This window comes from Lipophrys pholis (assembly GCF_963383615.2).
Source record: "Lipophrys pholis genome assembly, chromosome: 20".
Lineage (NCBI taxonomy): Eukaryota > Metazoa > Chordata > Actinopteri > Blenniiformes > Blenniidae > Lipophrys > Lipophrys pholis.
The window spans coordinates 16,166,606-16,191,204 of NC_137648.1; the positions used below are offsets into that span (position 1 = coordinate 16,166,606).

Consider the following 24,599-nt stretch of genomic DNA (forward strand, 5'->3'; position numbering starts at 1 on the left):
GTGTCTTAGCCGCAGCAGCCGTCGACTTGTTCTCTGCACACACTCAGGCACGTTGATAGCGTTTCTCCGAAAGGAGAAAAGTAAGCATGTCCATGAGAAGCAGGTGGGTTTTATATCAGGGGGGGATGTGACATTTTGCAGAGGAATTAGAGAATCTAGAATGATAGTGTGATTATATCATGTATCCAAGAGATTGGTCATCTCGAAGATCAGTCACGAATACCAAAAACCTGCTGAGGTTTCCTTTAGTGTCAGGAACCTAAAACGTTGCATCGTGAGTGTCTGCAATGCTTCATGCTGCTTGTTTCTGTTGGTGAACCATGGAACATATTTCACGATCGTGTCCAATCTGCCAAATCTGGAGCAGACAATAGCAGCTTTGATCTTTGACCCCACTCCGTAGCGAAAGACCAGCTGGCTTTTCTTTCTCATTAAAAATTTATGCTTTTTTTTGTGTCATGTCAGGTCTAAAGTACTTTGTCCTTGGTGTCAGTATTAGCTTTCAATTGTATTTGGAGTGTTTTGAATCAACAACTTCCTGCTTCTCGCTGAAGCAACATTGGCAACCGTCAAGTGGATAAAAGTCGTTTAACATTTACTTTTCTGTTCCGTTTCATAGATTTCAACTAATTTCGACTCCTCCTTTGCATATTGACTTGAAAAGTTGTTTTGTGGTTGATAAGAAATAAAAAGGGAAGCTGCTAGATTTAACTGAAAATACTGTTTCTTGTAATTTAAAAGACTTTGGTTCTACATAGGACAGCATGACACCACAATTTGTGACTGGCACCCATTCTATCACATCTGCAGTTCCCACCATAGTGTTTCAGAAGCTGAGCATTTTTTTTACTTTATTGGTTTTATTAATCTTATTCTTGATTTCTGTACCACAACTTTGAAGGAATTATTTGCGATTAATCCTGCTTTTCTTTCAGTTTTTACAAAGCGTGAAAGCAGTGTACATGGAAACAGACGAGTTACTTTTTTCCAAGATATATGAGGGTCAACAATAGCAATGTATAGTTATAAGAATTAAGATATAAGAATATTTACCATCTTGTAGTATTATGTTACTAAATAACCTAGTCAAAGGTAAATAAAAGTCCAAACAAGTACAGCAGCTCCTCAGTAGATAATGTCCAATATTTCATTAAAAACATACATTTTAGAATTAAATGTAATCAAGACAAATTAGAGTTTTAAAATAAAGTGCAAATAACTCACATTAGAAGAACTTTTTTTTTTTCAAGCAAACCCTCCAGTTGACTTCTGGAACTTCTTTTCCACCACTGCTTCCAAATATGGTTATGGATGACAACAGCTGCTATCAATAATATAGGTGAAATACATCTACGTGAGAAACATTTGGAAGTCTTGGCTTTCCACCAGAAATGTCTGCTTTCCCTGAGACAAAGTGCGTGTGTGGCGTGGGCGTTCGAGGTGCTGGTGGGGCGCCATGTGCGTGGAGCCCTGTGATGGTGGGCTCATCACCCCAACACTTTGAAAATCCCCAAAACTATCTGATTTATTAGTCCTGATATTTAAACCCCAAATGTATCCAGAGCAAAGTGAAAGTATGGTTTCGATTGTGAATTCAGATGGATCGACTGAAAAAGAACCGAAGAAAGGGATTAAGATAAGAATCAAAGCGCGCAGATTGAAAATGCCGTCATGAGGGGAGCAGCCGTCAAACCGTTGAAGGAAAATCTGCTGAAATTAGAGAAGCAACGGCGTGATGAAAGCCAACACTTATTACCACCGTTATGGTTTTTAAAGACGCACACAGGATATAACCACGCTTCTGACGGTAACTTTCTGACATTTAATAATACCACACGGACCTTTGAAACGCGAACGTGGGGTGAAAGTGTTTTCTATTGAGTGTACCGGGAGTGCTGTGTTTGCATACGTGTGTGTGTGTGTGTTTGAGAGAGAGAGAGAGAGACTCCCCTGACGACTGACTCATCTCCACTCTGCAAGCAGCAGGAAACAGGAAGAGGAAACGGCCACCACAGAGCCCTCCGGAGTTATTGTTTTTTTTTTTTGGTGTGTGGACCGACTCAAGTTCTAGTTCAGGTGTGACGCTGCGTTCACGGCCGTACAGTAACCGTATCGGTTTAAACCAAAGCTACCTCTCTTGACGTGATGCCACGCAGTCCTCATGGGGCCAACAAGCCCGTCAACACTTTTGTCAGTGTGAAACAAAGACCACCTCACTGACCTGTCAGAGCGGACTTCCTTTGACCGGTGGATGTGTGTGTGTGTGAGAGTTTATGACACAGAGAGGCTCGACAAACTCCCGTTGGGAAAGTGGACGATCTGCTGGTGGGGTGTGTGTTAGATTTATATGCTTTCGGCCTGCTGGAGAGAGTGTATTGGCCCCATACCAGTTCAAAAGGAGCCACCCAGTGAGTGTGCAAGACGTGAGCCCTGCAGGGAATGCCGCAGTAACAAACAAAAAAAGAGTTGCTTTTTTTTTATGATGTGAAAATACCTTGTTGTTTTCCCATGAGTCTTAGAGACATATTGCTTAACAAGCGAGATTGCTTTGATCAGCTGGAACTCTTCATCACGGCATTCTGTAGCTCAGGTTTTGAGGTTAACTGTACTTTAGCTTGCGGGGACATTACTGGAATATTGAGGTTACCGCTGAATATTGAGGTTACCTGTCTGTGGAGGCGCGACAGGTATTTATAGGCCACCTCCGAGTCTCGGGCCAGCGAGAGAGAGCGAGGGAGCCCGTGAAGCTGTAAGCCACCGTGGTCAGGATCAAAGACGACAAAAGACTGAAGTACAGGTCTACAAACCAGCCCTCCTCCCCTCGCTGTCCTACTTTGACAGATTTTCTTTTTTTTTTCCTCCCACGGCTTCAATACTGAGTATTTCTGCTCCCTGGGACTAGAGGGGAAAGACCGACATCTCAGTGTGACTGAATAGGGTTGAACTGATGGATCGATTCGAAGGAGCTTTTTGAAAAAGCTTGATCCAATGCAGACAAGTATATACATATATTTTTGATTTAAAACAATCGGTACTACATAACTTTTAAGAGTTCTTGTACAGGAGTGTATTGGAGCTATTTTTACACACTCGTCTGTATTGTTGCTAATCCTTTCTTAAAATTACCATCAGATGAAGGAAACTCCAAAAACAGAACTTGATCAGAGCTGATCCAAAGGAAGTTACATCACATGATACAATACAACCCTTCATTTCTTGGCCCAGTGAAAGAATTCTTAAAAGGTTTGATTTTACTTGACCTGATGGATTTTTGACACAAGTTAAACCATTGACTCTCGACTCTCCCTGGACACTCCTCTTTAGTCCCTCCTTCAAACTCGGGACTTTTAGTGATTGGCAGAAAAAGTGAGCCAATCAGGCACAGATACCTGCCACGATTCAAATCAGCTGAGAAACAGAGGCTGGTTGTACTGTTTTTTTTTGTTAATTTACAAGATTTTCACATTGAATTCTAGCTGATGATGTATGATGTCAAGACTTCAATATACTTTAAAGATGCACTGATTCTTTTTTGTTCATCAGGCAGTTGCATGAAGAAGTACAACCTGCCACTTACAGTAAGTTGCTCTACTTGAACGCCCATCATTTCAGAATACTCACTGCCGGCGGATGTGCAAACCACAAGACCTTTCAGGTCTGGAGGAGTGTAGTGTCACGGATCTGCTGCTTAGTTTATATCTACAAAGGGAAAGCAGAACTGTGTGATTGACCAGTTTATTCTAAGTCTTTTGTCACTTTGTCACCACGTGAGGGCAAGGAGTCGGTTTAGTCTTTGAAGTTACTCAGAAACTATGTTTTTTATTGAAATTAGGGCAAATAATTTAAAGCGATACGGACTGTATTTTAAGTGTGATCGTTCTAAGGATGTTACGGATTCAAACTCTTTGAAAGAACAAGTCAAAACACAAAACGTATCCATTGAACTCAATAATAAAAAAGTTTACGCTACATTATTCCAAATGAAAACGCGTTGTTTTTACATTTTCATTTGAGAAAAGCTTTGCTTTTACACCATAGGCTGCTGTCCTTTTGTCTTAGAAGTCGTGATGGTGTCGCGCCCTTGGAAAAACTGACTTGTGATGTTCCAGTTTATCACATCGTTCCAATGAAAAGATCAGAAGGAACACACTCATTGTTCTTAGCGTTTTCCAAGGACATTTCTATTAACAATGACACTGTAACTTTATATCCACTTGTGGATATAAAGCGCTGAGTCATTAGATTATTTGAATACAATTTGGTTGAAATGATTTCCTACTGAAAGGTGATACTTTGCGCAGCCACTATGGATTCCTGGTCAAAGTTCAAACTGGGAAATTCAACCTTTTAAAGTGGGTCTTTTCCTCAACTCAAAAAAGGTGGAATCCTAAGGACTCCTAAATCCCTATATCATTCAGAATGCTAGCATCAAAGCTTTTTTTCCCCCTCAAAATTTAAAAGTCTTCCTGATGGAAAAGCGGGCTATGTCATGTTGGAATGAATCGTCCTTGATTGTGTCTCATCACTATATTCCCAAATTCAGTTTGATTAACTAGAGCTGTGCGGACATTTTTCGTTCAGAAACAGACCGTGACTAAAACTTCCATGCAGGGGTTTGATATGAAGTGTATCCAGGAGCAACACCGTTCAAAATGTCAAGTTCTCCTACCTGCACATTTTTCAGCCTGCTGACTGTAATAAATCAGACATCAGCTTTATCCAGAGCTGTGAAAGTTAAAAAAAAAAAAAAAAACGCACCATCACATTTCAAGTTTAGACATCAGAGTGGAGCCGTAGAGCTTTGATCCTGCACGCAGATGACTGTACTAAGAGAATTTATTCGGGGCAGGAATTGCCCGTGGTCAGTGCTTCCAGTTGGGCAACCATGCATCTTCAGCATAGAAATGTTTACATTCGGCATGTTTGTTTCACTCTCCGCCGTCCACTGACATTTTTTTTTTTTCCCTGGGCACCTGCTCGCTCCATCTATGAGGAGACGAACGCGTGAGAATCCACTTTGAACAAGTGTGTTCCTTGTTTGACACATCTTTAAAAACTTCCCCGCTAAAACCTTTGACAGGGCGCCGGAGGCGTCGCCTGTCATCTCTGTAACGTATCCGAGTTAACGGCGGCGAATGGGATTTCACAGGGACGTTTAGCATCTTCTGATCTCGCCGAGATGTTTCTCTTGTAAAGATTCTCCTGGAGCGGCGCAGACGACGACAGTGTGCATGACAGCGATGCTTTTTCCAGATGCTGAAAGGGGGGGATGGGGTGGGGGGGTCTTTTTGTCATGTTATTGCTTCCCAAAGGTGGAGGTGGAGTGGGTGGATGCGCTGTCATTCACAGTGTGGGCGATTGTGAAAGCCAATCTCCATCCTCCACGCTTCACAATAAACTGTGTGCAGTTACATAACACTCAAAGAGGCAGTTTGCCTTAAATCACATGGTCTATAAAAAACCCTAACTTTGAATACATGTAGTAAATGAAATAATACAAAGCGGCAGCCTTGTCATTTATCTTACATTTAAAAAAGAAAAGCTGCGGATCGGTTTCTGGGTGCATGGAAAACACTCAGCAATAAAGCATTACTGCATTGATATTTAATGGGAATCAAACAGTGGCTGTATAGTCTTACAAGAGAAATATGAGAAGCGTCTGATACATTAGTGTTAACATTATTACATAATGGATATTTATTACTGTTTTCATTCAGATTTCTTTCTTAATTACCCTAATCAGAGACACGAATAAAGTGTTTTAGCATTAGCAACTTCACTGTCAACATTGTGCAATTTGTTGACAAAGGATTGTTGGATCAAACCCTTTGTTTGATGTACTTTTATTGCATGAGGGGGATAAAATCTGGTCTTAAATGAACTTTAAAGTCATAGTTGAAGCTTTTGTCTTTTGGGATCCATAAACAATAGAAACTTTTCATTTGTTGTGCCAATTAGAGAACTGCAATTCGAAAGTAGAAGTTTGTCGGTCATTGACGTGAAGGCCTGATCTTGTCATAAAACTTGTGGTTTTGCATTTTAGCTTGCTTTATCATTTTAATATGCAGCGTTTTGTCCACTTAAAATTTTTTTTTCTAATAATGCATTGTAAAAAAAAAAATCTGTTAAAAAAAAAAAAAAAAAAAAAAGACGTGTTTTAAGTAAAAGCCAAACTTCTGCTCCTGGTGTGTTCACAATTGAGCATTAGTGGGTTTTATATTAACGGGCACTTCAAATGCAGGTGTTATCCGCAGCTTTAAATAAACCGTTTATAATCAGCTTCTTGAAAACGGGGTTTCATCCGGTGACTTCTAATGTCTCTCTCAAGACACAATTTATAATGGAAGATAATGTATGTGATCCATTACATCTCACATCTTCAGGGGAGGTGTTGATCAATACTAATCTCTTCATCCAGTCTGATGTGTGATAGGAAGTCTCATCAAACAGCGTTTCCCTGTGCGGCCTTCCAAAGGCACAGGGATAACTGAAAAGCTCAGGGAACATAAAGGCATGCATCGTAGACGCATGTTGTTTTGTGTGTCAGTGTGGCGACATTGTCATGATTACAAAGCCATCTGAACATAAACTCATGCATCTTGTAACATATCAAGAGTCCATGCAAGCAGCCGGTCTTTCCCTAACCCGGAGATGTTTCCCCACTTGTATCGTCACGTCTCAATACGCGTTGTGTTTAAACCGAGTCGGACTTGGATGTGACGGAAGAGCCACAGTTTACATGAGATATATTCAATTTATCAAGCCAAAGTAAAATACCATGGCAAGATTGCACACAGCTGCATGACTAATGTGCAGAATCTGCACAGCGAGATTGAAACCGTGCGTATTTAAGCACTCGTGATTATGACGGCAACTCCTCGGGGTATGCTAAATGATACTAACCCACTTATGCCATATAGATATGACAAGCCTGGCTATTTGTGGCTGGAGCTTCAGCTGCACACATCCAGAAGTGGAAAAACATTTGTTTTTTTATTGCAGATGAGCTGACTGTGCTCAGTCTGGCCTTTTTTTAATGGCTGTAGTTTCAAAGCAAGTTTGGAATTTCATCACTTGGTTTGATGTGTCATGTTATGTATATCAAGAAGATCTCGCACATTACCATAACTTACATCAGAATTGAAATTGAGCAGAAGAAGTAATTTCTGTTTTGCAGACTTTTTAATTTTTTTTTTTAGAGAATCGGTCGACATATTGGTCCTGCCTGTTGCATTTTCAGTATACACTACTGTGTGATGAAGGGGCCAATAAAAAGTGCTAAAGCTGACAGGTTAGTGACACATTTAAAACCATTGAGCTACACTGACAGCCAGGCTTTAATAAAGTGGGATGTTGGAATTCCTCATTTGCTTTCCAGGCTTTTAGTCTTGAGCCAATAATAGAGGTGTTTTTATATTTACCCTATTTCATGGGGATTTGGATTTATGGCGTCATCTCAGCGAGGATTTGCCTGTTATGGCTCTGGTCAACACTATATAATCCCACATCGATGGAAGGAGGCAATAAAATGCTTGACATGTAAACTACCATGATGAATAGCACCTCGAGCTGCTCCAGCCCTTGTTTACCTGCAGCCAATGGGACTGTACAACAAGCAAACGCAAAAAAACAAGTATTTTGTTTGCCAGAAAACACTATATGTGAGCTTTTAGAAGGTGCTTGCTACACGGTTTGATGGATGGACATGTTTGTGTTTGTCCCCTGAAAAGCTTGCAGTGATAAGTTACTTCCCATCAGAGTGAGTCTTCTCTGAAGCACCGCAGGCCTCCTGGCTTATCTGACCTTCCAGCCACTTAATTACATTCAGCCGATGTCCCAGGTGGAAGTCACCTTCTGATGTGTGAGTACAGTCTGAATAAGCTGCACTTCAAGTTCAGGTCATATTGGTGGGAAGAAAAAACACTTTGAATAATTCATTATTTAAATATAACACATATGATCTTTCTTGCATAATGCCTTGCTGATTTTTTTTTTCTCTCTTTGCCTTGCTGACATTGAAACTGACAGTCCAAACCAGTGACATCATCATGAACAAAACACAGAAAAGGAAGATAGTGTTATATTTGAAAAACAGGAACTGGGAAATATTGAAAGAAGATATTGATTACTGGAAGATATTGATCACTTTTCTGTCACTACAATCATAAAAGCCTTATTTTTCACAAATGCATCTCGTCCATGGATTGATCCATCCATCCATCCATCCATCCATCCTACCATCCGACCATTTATCATTCGTTAATGTATGCATCTATCTGTCGATTCATTGATACGTTCATCCATCGTCTGTCTTTCCATCAATCCAGCTGTTCATTCATCAGTTCATGTCTGTCTGTCCATCTGTCATTCATGCATGCATGCATCCTTTCATTCCATGATCCATCCATCCATCCATTTATCACTCTCTCTTTGTCCATCCGTCCACTCCAGTGAGGCTAAAGTCCATCCTAACAAACTGGATGTGAAAAGTAATTGTCATTGTGCTTTTGCAGGTAAGATGCAAGGAATCAATAGACTTTACAGTGTCTTTTTGAAATGATTGTATATGTTGGCATGTCGGTTCGATTGTAAACTTGGAAAGTCGCTGAAATTCTTTCAGGAGGAAAAAAATTCTAACATTTTTCTTTCTTTCTACCCCCTAATGTAAGGTAAATCCCCTTAACTGATTTAAACACTGGGCGTCCACTCTTTTGGCTTGTAAGGTCTTGCTGGGTGAGACTGTATAGACTCAAACTGAGGCGTAGGGCTCCATGACTGATGCAGCAGGATCAAAGACTCCTCGAAAAAAGAAAAAAGGAAGAAAAAAAAAAGATCCAGAGGAATGTCCATATGGATTTTCACTGACTGCCTTAGGACATCGTTTACAGCACAGACATCCCACTCAAACTCGCTCTCGCTCTTTGTTACGGTTTTCGGAGAACCTTTCAAGTCGTTGCTCACCCAGATGAAGCCCACGAGGAGCCGGAACGTGCATCTTTTAGGAAACGGCGTCCCGGTAGTCTCGCTACGACGGCTGCTCGAGAGACCCCTGAAACTAGAGTTTATATTTTCAACTGGAAGACCCCCTCGGGGAGACAGATTTTCCCTCTTTCGCTTCATTTCATCCTCACTTAACTGCGAGATAGTGTTTCAGCCGTGAGGGAATGAGATTGCCTTGTCAACCTGATGAAACAATGGAGATCGTCTTGTAGATTGCTTTGGGAGTGGGCGGAGGGATGAGGTTATGTCTTTAGCGCGGCTGCCACGATGAAGTCAATGGTAATAACAGGAGTGAACACAATAGAAAAGGAGCTCGGGGATGCTTGGTGCTATCTTTGAGTCGGGGATTCTTCGTAATCTTTTAGTATAATGTCTTGGATTTTATTCTGCGGTGATCATTTACAGCAACGCACAGATCGGGTCCTCAGGTTAAAAAAAATAAATAAAATAAAATAAATAAAATATGGTGACAATTGGTTTGTAAAAGTGCCAATACTTGCTGCAAAAGGACTTTTATGAGGGAAAAAAAAAACCCTGCTTCATCTTGAACTCATCAATTAAAAAGAGTAATTCACTGATGTAACGGAAACACAAAAACGACACGTCAACCTCCGAAAATATTGCTGGAAACTTTCTTTTGGCCCTGAAAAAAATCCTTTTTTATGACTTAGAAAATTGCTCTAATGATACTGTCATAACTCTGACAGTTTCATTAGCGATGTTATGGATTGAGTTTGGCAGAAATCCTGAATGAATTACAGATGTATGCAGAGTTTGAAAGAAAAGAGGATCCAGAAGCTGAGGCAACTCCCCTCATGGGAATTGTAGGATTGAGTATTGTGGGGCTTTAGGGACTTAAAATCAGGCCATTTCTTCTTTTGCTGCCGTGCCCATGACAGGTTCATTCTTTCACAGTAACATTTGTTGTGTATTGCTGCCGATATTCTTGTTGATAATTTAGTCCAAGTCTAAAATAAATAGATTTTCATCCACCAAATGCTTTGCTCTTCTGTACACGATTGCAATAACCGACTTGCATCAGTATGATTTTCAAGATGTCTGAATTACACGAGTTCACCAACTACACAAAATGATTTAAGACAGCCCTCCGTACCCACAGTGGTTAAATCTTAGCAGTCCACGTCGGTTGCCGCTGGTTGGGTGTGAGCGGCGTGCTGATTCTGACGGTGTGGGTTTCAGCTGGAGTTAAATCACCTGTCAGCAGCAGCAGCAGCAGAGGAGAGGATTTGGCAGGTCAGATGTGTGCCTGGGAACATCAGTATGCTTGTTGCACACTTGTGGGTTTGTCTCGGTGTGAAAACCAATGCAAATGTGTGACCGTGTGTGTAATACACTCCCCTATCAGTACAAACAGAAAATATCCGGGAAGGTAGGAGGAGAGGTTTTCTAAGATCTACTACTGAGAGTGTGAACTCGTGTGTGTGTGTGTGTGTGTGTGTGTGTGTGTGTGTGTGTGTGTGTGTGTGTGTGTGTGTGTGTGTGTGTGTGTGGGTGGTTCCCCTGAGGGGCTGTGCTCCGTGGAAGTTGATGTGATTTACCTGGACAGCTAGGATGACCTTACTTTTGACCTTTCGTTGTTGAGCCAGAGTTATTAGGAGGAAAAGAGATGAGGGCAATACCCACAGCTTATACACTTTATTGTGAGTTCCTTTGCCGGAGCAATGATGAGCTTAAGCAGTGCCCACTGTACCCTGGCTGCACCCGTATAAAATGAATTTCTCTTATTATTTGGTCTGATTTTGTCATTATGTCATCTAGTGAGGTTAGTTTTTATTCTGTCAATCATGGAAATCTGTTTAGCTGTTACACTAATAGAGCGTTCTCTCGCTGGAGAATTTCTTTCTCCTTTCCAGTAAATGGTACGTTTGAAAAACTGAAATGCTCAGAAAACAGTCAAAAACGTTGGCGTCCGTATTAAAGCACAATTTGTTCTGCTTTTTTCCCCCGTATTTGTCTGTTGTTATCAATAGGGAAAACAGAAACCTTCCTGAAGCCTTTACCTTCATCAAAGTGGAGATGAAACTTCATAATTAAGGCCAATTCATGATAAAACACCACATCGGCAAAAGTCTCTGCGTCGCCCGGCGTGTACCTTTAAAAATCCGTTACTACACGTCGAAACGACGTAGACTGTAAGGGCTGTGATTGGTCCGCTCCACTATCAGGCCTTGCCTGTAAAAGAGATCATTTGATCTCAATTGACTGCCTTTTAAAATAAAGCTGAAATAGACATTTCCGATACACCTCTTTTCCGGTTTGTTCCTTATACTGTAAATTGCTGGTACCGTTTACTGGTTGTCAGTAAAAATGGACCAAGCTGAGGAACAGACATTGGAATAATGTCGTCTTATAAATAACTCACTGCGTTCACCTGAACAATAAACTGGACTGGCCAGAAAACACCACAGCACTTTATAAGAAGGGTCAGGAGAGAGCAAATCTTTTTATGACTCTTATGTGACATCAGCCATTTTCTACCTGGTGGTCAGCTCGGGAGGAAGAGGCTGAACAAACTGCTGGCCGATGCCCCCTCGAGTTGTGAACAAACATGATGTGTCTTGATTTAAGTCTAAATTTGGGGGAGGGGTTTGACTTGAGGATTTCTTACTGTCTTGCTTAAACTATCTGAAACTGTCAGGCTGCGGGTGATTTCCACACTTTCAAGGTGGACATTTCACTTTGCTTGGCCGAAGTGGTTCGACTGATCTCATGTCATTCGCGCAAATTGTCTTGAGGGCGCCACATTCCGACACGAGTTTATAGTAGTTCTGACTTGATGACTTTGAACGGCTTCAAATCTAGCTGACTTGGTTTATAGGAAGTTGCTTTGACCATATGCACAGCTGCAGAATAACGCCGGGCTGTATTTGATGAGCAGGGAGCCGAGGACAAAGTGAGGCAGACAGTAAAAGTCATGATGAGGAACGGCCTACGTGCGCTGCACTCCAATCGACTATACATATGTATACCCAAACACACTAATTATGTATTATGGGCCTTAATGAGCCATGGCGCTGATTGTCAAACATTAGCTACTCTTTCTCTCCGAGGCAATCAGGGATTTTATTGGCTCCTCTCTGGGTGAATTGAATTTTCTGCGCCGGGCTGCATCTGTCACACAGCCGTGCTCGGAAACACAAACATGTTCAAGTGTGCATACGTGGACAAATAACAGTAATTATTCACATGTGCAACAGCAGGCGCGCAACTTAGCGAACACATTAGTTGGGAGTCACACATGTTCTGCATCACCTGCATAAACACAAATACATTAAAAAAAGGCGTATTGTATTTGCTCAATTAATTGCATAGTTCTATGTAAATTTGAGTTTTCTTGTCATTTCAATTGGTAAAATTTGTTTATCTCCAAACAGGAAACGTTTGAACGGCAAAAAGAAAATGTGTCTTCTGGTTTCCATCACAAAATACAAACAAGATTTATAAAATGTGTCCGGCAAACACTGACACAGTGACGGTAAAAGGTCTGAGAGATCCTGAAGATTTTCAGACCTTGAAGATTAGTTTGATTGATGCACGTCGGCAGCAAAGGAAGCACGCCACCTTTTATATACGCTCTCAAACGACCGCTTTTCTTAGTGGCTTTCAGTTTTTCTGTGCTGAACACAAACGGAACGCGCTGGAATTGTACACGCTCCAACTCACCCTCTGAGACACAATCCCGGGTCCTTTGTGCAGAAAACAAACTGAACCAGTTCCAAATGGAGGCTGCCGTGTGGGAGGACACTCCCGAGACACGACGCACTGCCATCTTTCAAGTGACCGCTGAAGCGGTTGGCGAGGAGCGCTTGCTGATGCTAACACGCTGTGAAGGTGTGTTTGCACCTGTTTGTTTGGGGGCGGACAGATCGACCCCCGCAGGGTGAACCTCCCGGGATAACTCGGACGGAGCGGGGCGAGATCCCCTGAAGGCAGAGTGATGTCAAACAGCTGATCCGGGAGGCGGAGTCACGTGCTGCGTTCGTGTGAACGCTGCAGAGATGGAGTGAAAATAGACGAGGGAAGATGCAGGTGCAGTGGTGAGCAATCTCCCCTCACAGCGAACAAGTACCTGGTTTGAATCCGCGTGCAGCCCAGCATGCAAAAATGGAAAATACATTATTTTCTGTGCAGCGCAGATAAAAAACCACCATGTTTGTTTGTTTGTTTAATTCTTTATTTCATTCAAAAGTAAAAATAAAATAAAAATAAACAGTCTCCGTAGCAAAACTTCCAATTCACATTGTGAACAAAAAGGAGCAGAAAAGAAGATTACTCTTATTATATCATACTATCTATCTATCTATCTGTCTGTCTGTCTGTCTGTCTGTCTGTCTGTCTGTCTGTCTGTCTGTCTGTCTGTCTGTCTGTCTGTCTGTCTGTCTATCTATCTATCTATCTATCTATCTATCTATCTATCTATCTATCTATCTATCTATCTATCTATCTATCTATCTATCTATCTATCTATCTATCTATCTATCTATCTGTCTGTCTGTCTGTCTGTCTGTCTGTCTGTCTGTCTGTCTGTCTGTCTGTCTGTCTGTCTGTCTGTCTGTCTGTCTGTCTGTCTGTCTGTCTGTCTGTCTGTCTGTCTGTCTGTCTGTCTGTCTGTCTGTCTGTCTGTCTGTCTGTGTATGTCCATCTGTTCTTCCGTGTACGCTTGCATTTTCCCCATTGAGCCGGAGCATTTTCAAAAAGTTCTACCTCGGGAGCCATTTTCCAAAAGTTGCGTTTTCAGTGGCTTCGAGCACCGTTGTCATGTAAACGGACACCCAAAACGCAATGAAAGTTTTCTGTTTTCATTCGAAAATCCTATCAATGGGTCCTCCGTTTTAGTTTGATAAGGTCTTCAACGTGTTTTCACAAATTCCCAACTTTCATGGTTATGGTGGTTTATTACTGCATCTAAACAGCGTTTCTGTCGCCTACTGTTGGGTTCTGTGTGTCAGTGTTGTGTGATGTCCTCCACCCACTGGACAAATACTTTAATGGCAGAATGGTAGTTATCTTTATAAAATGTTTTTTACTGCAGGTCAGTTGACGGAGCTTCTCTTCTCATGGAACTCCTCTCTCGGTTTGCTTGACGCCCCTTCTTAAGAACATGAATTGATAGATGGATGTTCCAGTTTTTGCAATTACAATTGAGTGATTATATGTTTCAGTTCTCACAAAGAACAGCTTGATATGTTCTTGTCTGACATAGAAAATCAGTCAAACTAACCGACAGTCCCGCTTTTAATGCATGATTCTCTGTCAGCTTGACAACTGGTAAGCAGCATTTTCTCAGCACTGATTTCAAAGCCTCTTTCAAAGCGTATACGTGACCTCAATTGCAATGTGCAATCAAAAATTCCTTTTCTTGTTTTCTAAAAGAGAAAATGTGTACGCAAAAACACATAATGTGACCGGCCGCATACGCACCAGCGGATTACCTAGGTGATCTCTATTTTTAGGCTGTAATGAGTAATTTAGGAGGACAGAGAGGAAAGAAAATAAGAGCGGGAGTGAAAGCAGAAAGCTGAAATCTGGGACAGCACGCCGGCGCGCGTGTGAAAGCGATGCAATCGTCGACACGTTAAGACGTTCGAAATGCATTGGCTATTTTCACGAGAAGGAGCGACACCTGTGTCGTAGTGAACGAAGACGCGATGATTAACAGATACGAGGATTTTGTTGCTATTATTGATCGGTCTGTAAAAGAAAAACAAACATGTCAAACCATGCATAAGGCTGCCTCTCCAATCAGTGGAATCATAGGGTGTTAATGATCTGACTGCAAGATTCCCGAACAAACACTTGTGTATGTATTTCTAGGGAGTTTTTACATTCTGCAACGTGATTACAGCTTGCATGACATTATGATGTTATGATGTCATTATTTTTGTCAATCTCACATTTCCAATTTGCAGAAATCAGTGGAGAAGTGTCCAAGATGTTTCTTGAGACATTCATTGACGTCTTTTTTTTTTTAAACAAACTAAAAAACTTCTAGTTATTGTGCATAAGATGTTCAAAACTCAAGCAACAAGTTTGCTGGTGAGGAAAAGTGTGAACTGTGGTAGATGTAAGTGAGGCTTAAATACGTATACTAGAGTGGGATCCATGAGTTAAACTAAAAGGAAAAGAAAAATCAATACAATGCTGTTGTGCTTTTCATAAATTCTTAGATGTTTTACAGGATAAAATCACAATGAGAAGCACAACAAAGGCACAAATATTAAAAGTTGTTAAAAAAAAAAAATACACACAGGATGAGGAATTACAAGCAGCTCTTGAAGTGTGTATTGATTATCCTCTCGATGACTTGCTTTTTGTCCTGGCAAAGATGACAAGTACGCTGTGCACTCGTCTGGCTGTCTGCTGAGCAGACGCATCACTCACCCTGCTTTAATTGCTCTGGTGCGGCTCAATTGGTGCAGTGGTGCAGGTTCATTAGAAGGCAGTCCTGATCATGTGCAGACACACACACACACACACACACACACACACACACACACACACACACACACACACACACACACACACACACACACACACACACACACACACACACACATTGCAGACCAGCCTTTGACCTCTGATGCTTGTACAGCAGAAATTATTGATATTTTTGTTGCAATGCTTACTAATGCAGCCCCATTGCTAAAATTATATAAGTCTCATTTCCTTTCTGGACATTGCCTTTCTATTATTAGCGGTAGCTGATGGATGCAATACTTGTTGTGAGTGTCCAGAGAGCGTTCTTGGCTTTGTGCAGATGGTCAGATCAGTTTGTGAGTGACTCATGGCGTCTTGCGAAGCCAGAAAAATGCACAGCGCTTCACAATTTGTACCCTCCCCACCACCACACACACACACACACACACACACACACACACACACACACACACACACACACACACACACACACACATCCTTCGTAACTCGTCTGCCAGCTACAACTGGAGCGCCTCCAAAGCTCTGTTCTGCACGCCGTGGATCCTCGGCTTTTGGACATGCTGTACCTGCCAACTGGCCTCCGGATGTCATGCCCTCCATTCATTATTGGAGCCATCAGCTGGATTAATAACTGGATGGACGAAGGTCGGCTTTGAGCGTCTGATGATTCAATTAGAGATGTTGTCTTTTCTGTATTCAACTCACTTTCCCATGTCTGCGACTCTGACATCGCTGCGCATTTTGAAGTGCTCACGAACACACTCGGTGTCCTCGAGGGTATTGTTAGTGCAATGTTGACATGTTGCAAATGCATTGTTTCATCACGGCACTAATGAAGTGCAAAGCAAGTCTTTACACACAGAATTCTTTTTTTTGCGGCAGAATGTTTGCAATTACACTGAGAAATGCCTGAAGTCTGAATGTGTTTCCATGCTGAAAGGCACATTAATTCCAGGGGTTGTCGAACCTCCAGGCACCTGCTCCACAACATCTGCCTGCTTTTGGCTGATAGTTTGACAACGGCTTAAAAAGGCTTTTTATCTGTTAGTTTTGGTTCTTGTTTCGGATGTGACATGCAATAGAAGTTTCCAGGCTCCACTTGGCTGTTGTAGGCCATCAAAAGAGCTCAATCATTCTGAATGGTACTTTGTTTTGTCGGGTAGAAGAGTGACAAGGGCATGCCTCAGCCACACAAATGAATGTGAGTGCTGTTTTTGTTCTAGGAAAAATAGAAGATTTGTAAAAAAACAACAATTTACGAATCTGTAGTGGTTTGAGTTTTTCTTTATTGTGGCACCGAGTATACATGACGGAAATGTCGATATTTTGACAAATCAAACTACGATCTCAACAAAGCCAATTTCTATTCTGCTGCAAAAAACTGAAATGTATAAAAGAAATACTTTTCCTATAGCTGATGCATTATGCATGTTTGTTTGTTTTTTTACAAACTCATGGTTACAACATGGCCGAGGTCTTAGTGTTGTATGTTTGCTATTTCTATGAAATTTGTAAAACAATTAAATAAGATAAATAAATCTATGTTTTCTTTGAAATTCCTACATTTGGTGAGCCAGACTGGAGCCAGAATTTGCTCTGTTTCATTAATGACCTTCGAAACGGCTGACAGTTCTAACTAATGTTGATGAATATTCCGTCGATCCATCAGATTGTTCTGTCGTACCAAATAAGATTTTTAATCACACAAAAAACTCAGTGGGAGGTTGTTGCTCCATTTCTTTCTTACCGTTCTGTGAAGCTGGACACAGGTGTGATGGAAGGGGCGGGGCTAATCAACCAGGAAGTGCACCAGCTACACTTCCTGGGGAAAGGTGTGGCGTGAGGTGATCAGACAGGCTGGAGAGAAAGATACTGACTCAAAGAGAATAAAATTCAAAGAAACTGTTGAGACATTTCCTGAAACCATAGAAGGAAATTGGAAACAAGATGGGAAAATGGACTTCTATGGAACTGGGATAGTTTCCAACTGGGAAGGTTTCATTTCCCAGTTTGGGAAGCAATATGGCCGCCTCAAGCCTGTCATCACAAACAACAACCGAGAGGGGAATGAAATGAGGCTCAGGAGGTACGATTTAATTTCAAACTTTGTTTATGAACATTCAAACTTTTGTTCCCTCTTTACTTTTCCAACAATAGCGATACTGTTACCATGGAGCTTTATAGTTGCACACAGTGAGTTTCTGTCAGTGAAGTGGTGGGAGGAGGGTTGTGTTAATTTATTCCTATGAGTAATGACTATAAATACAATGAAGATGACTTCACTTCTTAACTTTCACTAAAACTTTTGCCATATTATCAAACATGATTTTCCCAGTTTGACTGCATTTAGAGGAATTTTCCCCACATCAGTTACTCATGAACACACTGTAAACACTTGTGATAGTAAGATATCTGCTTGTCTGGAAGTCAGCAGATATTATTGTTAAGATTATTGATGACAGAACAGAATCAGTTTGATGATCAATATCACGCATGCTGATTAAGCATCATGTCTGAAACCCTGTTTCACCGCCTCTCTTCCCACATGTGTAATCAGAGTGCTGCAGAGCTGCGCGTGCTCGCCGCATCCTCCCACTGTTCAGCTGCTCACAAACTAGTCCCTCTCTTTGATCACGAGCTACAACTAATGAACTCCGCTTTAATTCGTGTGTCACGGTGTTATTAATGCACCGCTGCCTCGATCCCTCTCATGTCGGGGGGGGGGGGATTAAATGTGGCGCCGCATTTGGGATCTGACAGATTTATCAGGCACGGACTGTCAGTCAGTCTCTGGTGTCATGGATGTGATGCAGTTGGATTAGATATTGTGATGCGTATCAATATGCTTATCTGTTGGAGATCGTCCCGGATAATAAAAAAAAACCAAAGAAACACCTCTGTTCTCACAGTTTAAGGTTTAATTGATGTGAACAGAAGCTGCACGCGTCTGTGTCTCTGTCCTTTGTGTTTATTGTGCTCACAGCTGGGGGGGGGGGCAGGCCTGTTGTGTGATCAGTATTGATCCGTAAGAGCTTGTGCTCCAGGCTGAATGTATCTACATACAGTGTGAATGTGAGCTTGTGGGCCACAAAGAGGTTTAGTGGGCCGGTTGCAAAACACCAACCAACGGGGCTCCCTTGTTGCGGTGATGAGTTCTGTTCATTGTCAAAGAAGTCATAACACACACATGCACACTCACACACACATACACATACGGGGTCAAGGGCACTCACAGGGCTGAGCACTGTAGTGTGAAATCACGTGTCATACTAATAGCAATCATGTCGGCCCGTGCGGCCGCACGGTTAACTTCACACTGCAATCAATTGCGCGTCGGGTCATGTGACGCCGTCTCGCTGTTACAGCATTACGAACTGTTGAGTGTGAGTCAACCCTCCTCTTCTGACGGCTCTCTATTCCTCGCTCATTGCATTTAAGTATGAATGGAAATTCACCTGAAACCACAAGTACACAATATAAGCTGCCTAGTTTGGTTTCAATTATGAAGAACAGAACAATACATCACATTCTCATTCATGTCTGTGGACAGTTTTTTTTTCATGTTTTCATGAGAATCCACATGTGCACAGGGAGAACATGCACTCTCCAAATACAAAGACCCGAGAATGAATCTGTTAGTCAAGAGTGCTAACTATGTCATCATTACATATCCTCATTTCATGGAGTTTCTAACTGACCTGGCTTGTGCAACTCAACTGAAATTGAGCGTGTGTTGGTATGGTGTCTCTCACACACTCACACACTCACACACACGCACACAAGTGATCCTCAGTGTCTGCTTGCTGAAGTGTTGGAAAATGCTGCCCTCATGTGTTTCTTCTAGGAAATGCTGCATGGTAGTATCACTGATAACATTTCTATTTCTTTCTGTTTCAGGTTATGGACACACTATCAAAACTTTCCCACACAGCGATTGCACAACAAGCTGGAATCAGGTATGTTCCACACAATAATATATTCTTATTATTATTATTATTTCATGCAAATCAATTTCTTAATTTAAATATAGGGAAGTGTATATTCAGAGTATTACAGAGTCTGTCTTTTTCCTCACAGAGCCTTTCCAACAGAGGAAAGTGTTGAAGATGACAACATCTACAACCACCTGGAGGACCTCATAGAGTAGGTCTCATCCGTCTTCCTGTGAATAACAAAACCCTGTGAGATACCTTTCTCCCCCGTGAACATTTCTGTGAGACATTAATTTCAGAGAGTCAGCCACGCTTTTAGCCCGGAGATCACTTAAAAATTTACAGTCTGCTGTAGACTGAGGCACCATTTGTTCCCTGGAAAGCAGCCACCTCCTCCAAGGCTTTTTCAGCACTCTCCTCTTAGTTACCCACAAGTTGTGTGGGACTGCGACTTAATCATCTGTGATTCAAGCTTTATGCTGTGCACAGCTCTGCTAATTTAAATGACAGATTTTTCTCTATTAAAAATAACCCGGAATGCTCCAGCAGGGTGACGGCTGCAGTGTGTAGCTACGGGTTTTACAGTTTAGTCCATCGTTTAGGCGCCATAACAAAAAACTACATTTAAATCAACTATATCAAAACAGCTAAATAATGCAATTCCCACTTCTTGAGGTTGGAGGAACAAAATAATAAACATTACATAATCCTCCTCTGCCGCAGACGCCACTCTTGGCACAATCCCATCCAAAGCCGTTTATCAGAATGCGTTGATGTGAAAACTCTCGGCTCTGCTCAGGTTAAAATGGATTTCTGTATTTGACTGAATACATCTCTCACCATGTAATGCGAATGTATTCAAAACTGTTAAACTCCTCGCTTATAATCCCAACAAACCTGCAAATGTATGGATACATATAGAGACATGCCGTTAATGTGGATGTCGCCTTTTGATGTTTCCCCTTCAGCTCCGTTTCTCTTCGCTCACCAACTCACTCCATGTTGGCCCGACAGGTGTGGTGCGACTTGTGAGTGTGCTCCTGAGCCACTTTCACAGCCGTGGATTAAACATTGTCCCTGGCTAACAGGATTTGCAATGTTGTATTAAAAAAAAGCAGAACCATGTGTGTCTTTGTGCGACGCTTTCATGTGGCGGTGATGAGGAGTGAAAACCCACCAGAAGTTTAAAAAAAAAAACCTCCACAATAAAACTCTGGATCAAAGAGGCTCTGTGATGTGATGTAACCTCGCTTCCATGTTCCATGTGTGTCCTGCAGCGAGAACGAAGTGGAGGATGAGGAGGATCTGTACGACTGCGTGTACGACGATGAAGAGGGCGGAGAGATCTACGAAGACCTGATGAAGACGGAGGCGATCCCTCCTCCGGTTTGTCCAGCCTCACTTACTTCGAAATTAAAAATGCACTAAAAGTATCAAGTGTTTGTTGGATTAGTTTGAGAAAGCGACGCAACGTTCATACTCGGATCTGCTGCTCATCACCTAAATACAATGTTCCTTACAAATGGAGAATCATACAAAAGGAGAAAAAAAACAGGCTTTTCAAAAGTCAAGAATTCATTTCAAGGATGATTTCTTAAAAGAAAGAAAAAAAACTAATTTCCTTACTTTTTGTGTATAGTTTAGTTAGATTTGACTTAGAATTTTGTGCTTTAAAAGTGTTAAGTTTTTGTCACCCAACTGTCCTGTCCTAAAAGCTTTGTGTCATACAAAGACAACATTTTTAGTTAAATTGACACCTTCATGTTTTCACACCATAAGATTTGAATGTCTTCTTATTGCCGTCTCCATTACACTAAAGTAATAACTTCTGCTCTAAAAATCAGTCGTTCAAGTAAATAAGCCCTTTACTCACTAATTAGGTTTTTTAATGATAATTTCTCAAGAATAAAAAGAAAAAAACTCATGCCTGGAAAAAGGTTGTCACGGAGATTTGTCCTGCTTTTTGACCTTACTTATATTTAAAACAAACAAACAAACTGCTCTATAGCCTTAACTGTTACATTTCCAGGAACAATAAAGCATTAACCTTCATATCACATGCATCCTTTAATAATAAAACTAAATCCCAGATTACATTACTATTATTAAAGTCCTTATTGTTTCACATGTGACCCCCCAAAAAAAAAAGATTGTAAAACTCCTGAGCGGCCATCTTCCAGTTTCCAAGTTGGCAGTTTGTTCCTCAATGTGTGACGTCGATCACCTCGAACAGCAGCCGGTGTGAACGTGACTAACAGAGTAAACTCTTGACTTTATATGCGACGTCCATTTTCTACATTGCATTAGATTGAGGACAACGTGAGTATTTTCTTGCTCTGTGATAGAATTGATCAATATTTTACATCATGGAGCATGTGTGACTTGATCTCGCTCAAAGGGGTTAAAGTGACACACATTAACAGTCCTGTGTGTGTGTGTGTGTGTGTGTGTGTGTGTGTGTGTGTGTGTGTGTGTGTGTGTGTGTGTGTGTGTGTGTGTGTGTGTGTGTGTGTGTGTGTGTGTGTGTGTGTGTGTGTGTGTGTGTGTGTGTGTGTGTGTGTGTGTGTGTGTGTGTGTGTGTGTGTGTGTGTGTGTGTGTGTGTGTGTGTGTGTGTGTGTGTGTGTGTGTGTGTGTGTGTGTGTGTGTGTGTGTGTGTGTGTGTGTGTGTGTGTAGGCCTTTCAGAAGCAGGCGGAGACTGACATCAGGAGTTGCTGTTTAACAGAGATCAGGCAGACAGAGGAGAAATACACTGAAACCCTGGAGTCTATAGAGAAGGTACGTGAGACCATCGTCACATTCCTTTTCTTCAGACAGACAATATCCTCTTTCGACTGAATTCCAACACTTATGAAATTGTAACGACCTACATTGACCACCGCCACTGGTTCTTCAAAGTCCTGTAATTATTGGACAGCAAGCAGCCATTTTTATTCACAGTAGAAACTAGAGATACTTGACCTTTGTTGTCATGGAAACGGTAAACATATCAAAAGTATGAGAAGTGAAAAGTTTTGCTTTGTCACGACAATAATATATATATATATATATATATATATATATTTATATATATATATATTATTTTATTTAAATTTTTTTCTCCTAAATATCTTGGTATTAATGGATCTTTTTTTTTATGACAATGTGGAAAATAAAATGCACAGAGGGACAAAAATGCACAGATGAATAGAGGACAGAATGATGGTCCAGGTGGTACTGCACCAGTCAGAAATTCGCGGGTCCACACAGAACAATTCGGGGGGCTAAACTGCACAAACCATGGCCATCAACAATGTGCAGGGTGAGGAGGAGGAGGACACAGCTCCCTCTGCTGGGGTCGGCTGCTTCCTCTCAATGAGCCTCCAGAGCAACTTAGTCAGATGTTTATTGGATAGACGTGCACGGGAAACTTTAAAATTGTCAAGTGCTTTTTAATTTTCGTTGTTCTTGACTTGAAAAGAGCTTCTCTTTGCAGGATGTCGAGTCAAGTCCTTTATTTGTCACAAACAACAATTATACACAGTGTATTGTGTCCGGTGGTTTGCACATCTTTGGGTTTCTTGTATTTGGGCATTTTTCACAGATTGTCCATTCTTAGGTGAAAGAAAATAAAAAAAAATACCAAACAATTAGTGCTCATTTCTTCAAATAGCCATTTTTATGTCTTTTATGAAAGTTATATTTGTAAGGTAACTAATAGCTCAACAAAGTATTGGAAATGAACTGTACAGTATGTTTTTATATTAATAAACATTTTAATTATTACATTTTAAACCAAGGTAGTTAAAACAAAACCGAAAATTTCTGATGAAATTTTGACTACTTGTTTTGTAGGCATGTATTGATTATTATTCTTATTCTTATTCTTATTCTTATTCTTATTCTTATTCTTATTCTTATTCTTCTTATTATTATTATTAATAATAATATTAAAAATCCATTTGACTAGCACAGGAGAGTGACAGCAGTGGCTGCTCTTCATGGAATTATAGTTGATAGGACTCCCCCTGGTGGCACATTGGGTAAAGTCTTGACTTTGAGATTTGGAACCGTGTGTTTGAATCCCTCCTTTGGCACAAAATTCATTCACCACATAAAAACGGACCAGTTGTAATGACTCCCCGTGTCGACCCCAGTAAGCAGGAAAAAGCCAGATTGACTCTCATAATAAGTTGCTATAAAAAGTGAAACAAAACTTTGTGAGGTTAAATAACCTTTTGACTTCCCATCGTAAATTAACTCCTGGAATTAAATTTGGCCTTCTCATCACCCGCAAGCCGAGAGCGGACTCTGTAAAGTACCTGCATTGGGCGTAAAAAAAAATAAAATGAAGCGAGGTGGAAAAAGTTTCTACTTTTGAAATTAGCATTGGGGAAAGAGTAATCCCTGGAAGAGCAGAACTCGTGGAAAAGACCTTTCGTCCTCTGTGTTTTCCACCTTACCCTGCACTTTCACAGGCCTGGGTACGACTCCCATTTCTTACCCCCTCCACCGCCCTCGCCCCCACAGTTGCAGCTACTCTTTTTCTCCCTCTTGTGTACGTTCACTCCTGCAAAAAGGCCTCGCCTGATTTCCCAGCGGAGTGTCTCAGTAGATGACTTTCGATATGAAGTGGCTGGTGGAATTCAGTTTGCGCCCGCCCGCTCCTTTGAGATGTAGAGGTGACTGTGTGGTGGGAGCTTTCAGAGAGGAAATCATTAAATTGCAAACTCTGAAAATGAGATTATTGTCGTGACCCAGACAGTCCTCCTTGTTTTCGCTGACTGCAGCTCTTTGCGACCCCCTCCCCACCCCCCCACCCCCCAATAATATAATCGCAGCTCGCACAAAATGACTTTCCCACTCTTACTGGAGACGAACGAGCTTCATTCTCTTTCATTCTCTCTCCTTCCCGCAGCACTTTATGACACCCCTCACCATGTTTTTATCCGTGGCCGAGTTGGACAAGGTATTTGTGAATATTCCGGTAAGTCTCAGTCGTTGGCTGCGGTCGACTCAGGGTCACCAAATTGTCCTTTGAGTGGAATTTTCCACTAAAGGATGTACGTTCAAAAAAAAAAAAAGAAAAAAAAAAAGTATAATTAAACCTGTAAAGGCTGAACACAACTTCCTCTGGGTATTTCTGTAACAAACATGGCTCCACTTTGTAAATGGACAAATTCCATTCACAATGAATCAAATGTAGTTAAAGCGTGACACTTTGTAAAAG

General features: G+C 41.3%; 1 protein-coding gene across 1 annotated transcript in view; it reads left to right on the forward strand.

The window, feature by feature from the left end:
• The window catches only part of vav3 (vav guanine nucleotide exchange factor 3), a 93,082-nt gene that overhangs the window by 26,670 nt on the left and 41,813 nt on the right, over positions 1-24,599 (forward strand). Inside the window, exons 3-7 of the mRNA XM_080489423.1 lie at positions 19,357-19,415; positions 19,537-19,602; positions 20,669-20,777; positions 22,067-22,168; positions 24,288-24,356. Of these exons, the coding sequence (XP_080345549.1) occupies positions 19,357-19,415; positions 19,537-19,602; positions 20,669-20,777; positions 22,067-22,168; positions 24,288-24,356 (405 nt within the window). The remainder of the gene's footprint in view (positions 1-19,356; positions 19,416-19,536; positions 19,603-20,668; positions 20,778-22,066; positions 22,169-24,287; positions 24,357-24,599) is intronic.